Below are 6,439 nucleotides of genomic sequence, written 5' to 3'. Positions count from 1 at the left end.
CTGCTCTATACACGCTAAAAGTAGTGATTATTTACATGGAGTCTGGTGGAGATATGCTGCTCTATACACACTAAAGTAAACACTCCGGAAACTCAACGACTCACTAGATCTCAAGACCAACGGGCGACGTCACAACTGCTCTGTCCATTAATATTAACAGCAAAGACAACACAAAGGTTAAGTGAACTTGATTTTTACAGTTTTATAATTACATTTTGAATAAAATCTCTTTCCCACGTCGACCCACATGGGCCTAGATTCTTTCACAGCGAGCAAAATGACTCAAAGACAAAAACAAAAAACACATGGCACAAAAACCGGTCGTTAAGATCCAAATTAACTGAAAAATCCCAAAGAAGTTGTACAAATGCATCAGTTACAGCCTAATAAAAAAAAATAAACCATGTGACCAGAGGTACTGGCACCTGAACGTACTTTTCTTTGGACGTCCCACGCTATAAACGTCTCACTCCTTTCTCCGATGTCCCAGAAAAGTCTCCAGCTTTTTAAAGAAATACCCGCCAGAATGGACAAAACGTCCCAAAGTCGTGAAGGAAGGTTTCCCGGCATCGAGCCGCCGTCCACGTGCAACGGGTCCGACCGAGACCGGGACTACAGTGATCGGACTGTAATCCTATTTCCTTATTCATACAAAAATAAATCCGCTATAGTGATTATTCTCCTCTTATCGACAGGTACAGTACAAAACATCGTTAAAAAAAAAAAAAAAAAAAAAGCTCCACAAACAGAAATTCAGATCCCGGAGTTAAAGAGACGGTTAAATACGACGGGGCTTGGCGGCGGTTTGGCGCCAAGTTACCACGAGAGAATTAGGCCTAACCACCTATTGACCCTTGTGTTGTCCTCGGGGCAAATTTGACTCGTTTTCAGTAAAAGATAAAAATAAAAATTGTGTCACAAAAAAAAATGTCAACATTAAAAATATCCCAAAAGGCACCCACGACTTTGAATAAAGTGACAAAAATGTTGGAAAAAGCGATAATAATAATAAAACAAAAATTCCTGGTTGACGGGACGACAACACGAGGGCTGAAGCATGCGTCCTGAGCTTTACGTCGTGGTCCTTTAAAGGGAAACTTTGGTATTTTGTAACCATATTTTCCTGTTTTTGTGTCCACAGACTGGATCTCATGATACGGCGTATGTAGGACACGCCAATTGGCGGTATTGGCGTGTTACGAAGACTGTCGCGGCCCGATGTGAGTCGTGTGCAGATGTGAGTCACATGCTCGGATTTAAACGGTTTACGACATAAGTGTCATACTGGAATTAGTGAAATAATAAAGTTTTCTCACTACGAACAATAACAGAAGATGGAAATCATTTCAGAAACGTTGCAGCTATCTATGGTTGTTTGATGCTAACGTTAGCTTAAAACACCATTCAACTGACAGCCTTTGTTGTGTTGGATGCTAATTTGTTGCTAAGCTAGCAGTGAACCAACTTCGTTAAGTTGCTAGATCCATTTTTATCGTATTCACATTTCATAAGTTTCTCGTTATCTATGAAATAAAAACCTTTTCTCATTACAAACAAAAACAGAAGACGTTAGCTCAAAATGCCATTCAACTGATTGCCTTTGTTGTGTTGGATTGCTAGCTTGTAGCTAAGCTAGCTGTCATTTCAGAAACGTAGCTAGCTATGGTTGATTGATGCTAACGTTAGCTTAAAACACCATTCAACTGACAGCCTTTGTTGTGTTTGATGCTAACTTGTAGCTAAGCTAGCAGTTAACCAACTTGGTCCATTTTTACTGTGTTGACGTTACAGAAGTCTCTCGTTAGCATCTTGATGCTAAGTACTCGTCGCAAAGTGACGCATGCGCAACTCAAATCTGCACTCTCCTCGCATCGGGCGATGACAAAGACGCATACTCGCTTTTTAGCATGTTTATCAACGCCATTTGGCCTCCATTGACTTACATTAACTTGCAATAGCGAGTGAATCGACACAGTAGCGAGTAGTAGGGAGGTTGGTCGGGTGGTGGGGGGTAAAAAAAACTGACGTATCCAAACTGATGTATCCAGCGTATACGTACACGCCGAGAGCTCAAAATGCGTCCAGATAACACACGACTCGGCTTAAAAAAGTCAGCATGTATGTTTACGTGAAGTCACGATGTCATGTTGGTGTCCAGGCGACTGATGGGGACAACAATCTTTGAAATTGGTCAAGTATTAAGCGAGAGAAACAAGCTGCCGTGTTAATGGGTAAAGGTGCAACTTTAATTGGCATCACCAAATCCACCAAACTCCATGTAAAAATATTCACTTTTATCATTGTAAAACATCACTTAGAGTAAATAGAAACTAAATAAAACTACCAAAAGCCATCTTGGTTCATCTTTCCACTGTTCCAACAATCACCGCTCTGGTCTGGTTGGAATAAACTCTTAATTCACCCATTTACATGTGGAGATATGCTGCTCTATACACGCTAAAAGTAGTGATTATTTACATGGAGTCTGGTGGAGATATGCTGCTCTATACACGCTAAAAGTAGTGATTATTTACATGGAGTCTGGTGGAGATATGCTGCTCTATACACACTAAAAGTAGTGATTATTTACATGGAGTCTGGTGGCGATATGCTGCTCTATACACGCTAAAAGTAATGATTATTTACATGGAGTCTGGTGGAGATATGCTGCTCTATACACGCTAAAAGTAGGGATTATTTACATGGAGTCTGGTGGAGATATGCTGCTCTATACACGCTAAAAGTAATGATTATTTACATGGAGTCTGGTGGAGATATGCTGCTCTATACATGCTAAAAGTAGTGATTATTTACATGGAGTCTGGTGGGTTTGGTGATGGTGATGTCGGGGCTGTTTCATGTTAAACTAAAAAGATCTTACTCATTAACTAAAGGTCTATCTCTGTAGGGATCCTTTCATAATGTTGTCACACACTTAGAATAATAATCTGAGTCTGTCAGCAGCAACAACACAACTTTTAGTGGATGCTGACTGTAGGGTTACATTTCAGCCCAGTTTGCTGTCGACGGTTGCAGTATTCTCGCTCAATACTGGACCAATTTACCTGTCACTTAAGACACCAATGCATGGTAAAAATAAGGTCCAGGTTGGAAAAATCCCCAAATTACATTACAAAAGAAGCGGTCAGTGAAGTTGGCAGCTTGACAAATATGGAGTGTTGACAGCTGGTAATAACAATGTTTCGGGGCAGCAGGGAAAGAAACATGGTGACAGAAAGACGTATAAACAGCAGAAATAATTTTCTATTAAAAAAAAAACATGGTTGCTACACAATCTTAACAATCGGTAGCTCTGACATACAAATCAATTATGTCACGATGGCACAAAAACAATAAAGAAATAAACCAAATGTGTGTATTTAACACAAGATCCCTTTGGTTTGGGATGTGGTGGAGTTGCAGACTGTAGCTCGGCCAATGGAGCGCTCCACATGGACACAACCATCACACTAAATCCCAAAATTGTGGACTGTATTTGTCATACAACACAGGAAATGTTCTTGTGATGCCTGCTTGGATCAGGCGGTTCTCATGAACCATTCATTAATAAAGCCACGAAAACTAATACTCTGCAATTCGTATGTACACCACGTCTTTATTAAAGTTAATAAAAGTGCTAAGGATTATAAAACACGAGGCTTTCAAGCCGGGGAGCCGAGTTCATGTCCCTGAAGAAGGAGAAAACACAAGAGCTCTAATGCGTCCAGCCCCCCCCCCCATTTAAGTGTAAGAGCACTAAATTTAAAGGTCCCATGGCATGAAAATGTCCCTTTATGAGGTTATTTTAACATTAATATGTGTTCCCCCAGCCTGCCTATGACCCCCCAGGGGCTAGAAATGGTGATAGGTGTAAACCGAGCCCTGGGTATCCTGCTCTGCCTTTGAGGAAATGAAACCTCAGACGGGCCGATCTGAATCTTCCCCTTATGAGGTCATAAGGGGCAAGGCTTCCTTTCTCTGCTTTGCCCGCCTAGAGAATTTGGGACCCCCCATGAGAGAGAGACATCATGGCTTTCAAATGACATAAGCATGAGAGTTAGTAAGGTCTATATAAAAGAGACTTCAGATCCAGTATTAGGACCACTAAGGTCTATATAAAGAGACTTCAGATCCAGTATTAGGACCACTAAGGTCTATATAAAAGAGACTTCAGATCCAGTATTAGGACCACTAAGGTCTATATAAAGAGACTTCAGATACAGTATTAGGGGACCACTAAGGTCTATATAAAGAGACTTCAGATACAGTATAAGGGACCACTAAGGTCTATATTAAGAGACTCCAGATACAGTATTAGGGACCACTAAGGTCTATATTAAGAGACTCCAGATACAGTATTAGGGACCACTAAGGTCTATATAAAAGCATCCAAAGAGCACCATGTCATGGGACCTTTAACCACTTTGTGACTGGCCGTCACGTCATTTTTGTGGGATAACATACGAATTGTTGTGCATAAGTTTTCATACGTCATCACACGAACCCGTTCATGAGAAGGCGTTGCCTGGGTGAACTGTGTTAGTGCCACTTACAGAGGGAGTCCCTTTCAAACCTAAAGTCACTGACGGCAGATTGTATCAAGACTCGGGGATTTAGCCAAAAGACGGATGTGTATACGCGTGTATCAGAGCAGAGGGAACTGGCATCGGAGCGGTTCAGCAACAAAGGCTAGTTCAGTTTTTCCTGGAATATGTACAGATTGTTGGTGGTTGCCACGGCGATGATGTTGTCCTGAGGATGCCAGGCAGTGTGGAGGATCTTCTTGTTAAAGTCCAGACTGTCTACACTGATCTCGTCCTTTTTGCGCTTCCCACCCGTGCTTACTTTGCGAGGTTTCATGACCGACCGGGGCTTGCTGTTCTCCCGCGACGCCTCCAGGGTGACGTCCTGCCGGTAGCCGCGGTCGAACATCCTGAAGAAGTTGTTGTAGGAGCCGGTCATCACCACGCTGCAGGGACACAAAGGTCGGAGTGATTAGACGTTACAGGTATGAAGCAAAAGGGGGTTCATGCCCCATTAAAAAAAAAAAAAAAAAGTTTTTTAAAGATAAGAAAACCTTTATTTGTCTCACAGAGGGGACATTGAATGTTTTGCAACAGCAGAGAGGATCAGCTGGAGGATGAGGACACGCTTAATAAGTGAACTTTACGGGATATGGGGGAGCTTCTGTGTCGACGCAACATTCTCAGACGCCCAAAGTACGCCCAAAAAAATCTACATGGCTCGCAAGGATGACAAAATGTTCTCCCATCTCTGGACTGACCGTGCTGTGCTCGCCTATCTGCCCAGATCGGACATGCACGGTCGGTCTAACCGACTGGAAGCTGGATCGGTCAACATCAAGATCTTCTCTCAGTGGAGACTTCGCTGTGGACCTGGGCCGTGGACCGAGGGCCGTGGGCCAAGGACCTTGGACCAAGGACCATGAACCGTGGACCATAGACCTTGGACCGTGGACCATGGACCTTGGACTGTGGACTATAGACCTTGTACCGTGGATCGTGGACCATGGACCTTGGACTGTGGACCATGGACCTTGGACCATGTACTGGGCTTTCTGTGTCAGCGGAGGTGTGACAGCGGAGCGATGATTTTTTTTCCACCTGAACTAGTCCCGCATGTAAGGGTTGGTTTACATCTGTGAACCCTGCTCACGCAGAAGGGGGGAGGGGGGTCTCGCACTGCTCTATCGTGAGAACTGGAGGTTTTACACCCCGACCCGCTCACTGAGATCCTCTCAGCAGCCTACTGCGTGTCATAGTGGGAACCTCAGCCCCTTTATGAGATGACTGGAACTTGAATTTCCTTCTTTGTTTGTGAAGTGACTTTGGGTGTCATGAATAAAATGTATTATATAAGACAGTGGATGATACGCACCTGTCGTTGCCGTTCCAACAGCACTCAAACTTGTCGAAGATGCAGTCGTTCTCGTAGAGGGAACACAATTTACTCCTGAGATATTCATGCACCTGTTAAAAGAAAGGGATGACAGGGTGTTGTAGTCGTGCAAGACTTGAAAAGACAAGAATACAGAATACAATCTGTCACAGCAACAGTTACAGACCTGAGGATAGGGGTGTGAATCACATATTTGATCATATACAATATAATATCAATTTGTTGGACGTGGAAGAGTGTCTCTCTCTTTGTCTCTTACTCTCTGTCCTGTCCACACTGTCACGTGATGACAACCACACATAAGCAATTTAGGCATTAAATAAATTATATTTAAAGTTTAAGCCTTGTCTCCTATTTAAGTCCATTGTAATTTTTTTTATTTTTTTATAATGGTATTGAAACTGATATCGTTAATATTTTTAAGACCTTAAACTATGCAACCCCATCACTAACGGGGACGTTGTAGAGCGTCCTCTGGTGGACAGACTATGCAACACCATCACTAACAGGGACGTTGTAG

General features: G+C 42.8%; 2 protein-coding genes across 2 annotated transcripts in view; both read right to left on the bottom strand.

Annotated features, from left to right (window-relative positions):
• The window catches only part of LOC117945074 (BCL2/adenovirus E1B 19 kDa protein-interacting protein 3-like), a 3,937-nt gene extending 3,367 nt beyond the window's left edge, over nucleotides 1–570 (bottom strand). Inside the window, exon 1 of the mRNA XM_034872328.1 lies at nucleotides 519–570. Within this exon, the coding sequence (XP_034728219.1) occupies nucleotides 519–570 (52 nt within the window). The remainder of the gene's footprint in view (nucleotides 1–518) is intronic.
• A 3,676-nt stretch (nucleotides 571–4,246) lies between these two features.
• Nucleotides 4,247–6,439, bottom strand: part of LOC117945278 (serine/threonine-protein phosphatase 2A 55 kDa regulatory subunit B alpha isoform-like) — a 9,945-nt gene continuing 7,752 nt past the window's right edge. Inside the window, exons 9-10 of the mRNA XM_034872682.1 lie at nucleotides 5,899–5,990; nucleotides 4,247–4,969 (exon numbers count right to left, since the gene is read on the bottom strand). Coding sequence (XP_034728573.1) covers nucleotides 4,690–4,969; nucleotides 5,899–5,990 — 372 coding nt within the window. The 3' untranslated portion in view covers nucleotides 4,247–4,689. The remainder of the gene's footprint in view (nucleotides 4,970–5,898; nucleotides 5,991–6,439) is intronic.

Source organism: Etheostoma cragini, chromosome 5 (genome assembly GCF_013103735.1).
Source record: "Etheostoma cragini isolate CJK2018 chromosome 5, CSU_Ecrag_1.0, whole genome shotgun sequence".
NCBI lineage: Eukaryota > Metazoa > Chordata > Actinopteri > Perciformes > Percidae > Etheostoma > Etheostoma cragini.
This window is presented reverse-complemented; position numbering and strand designations above follow the sequence as displayed.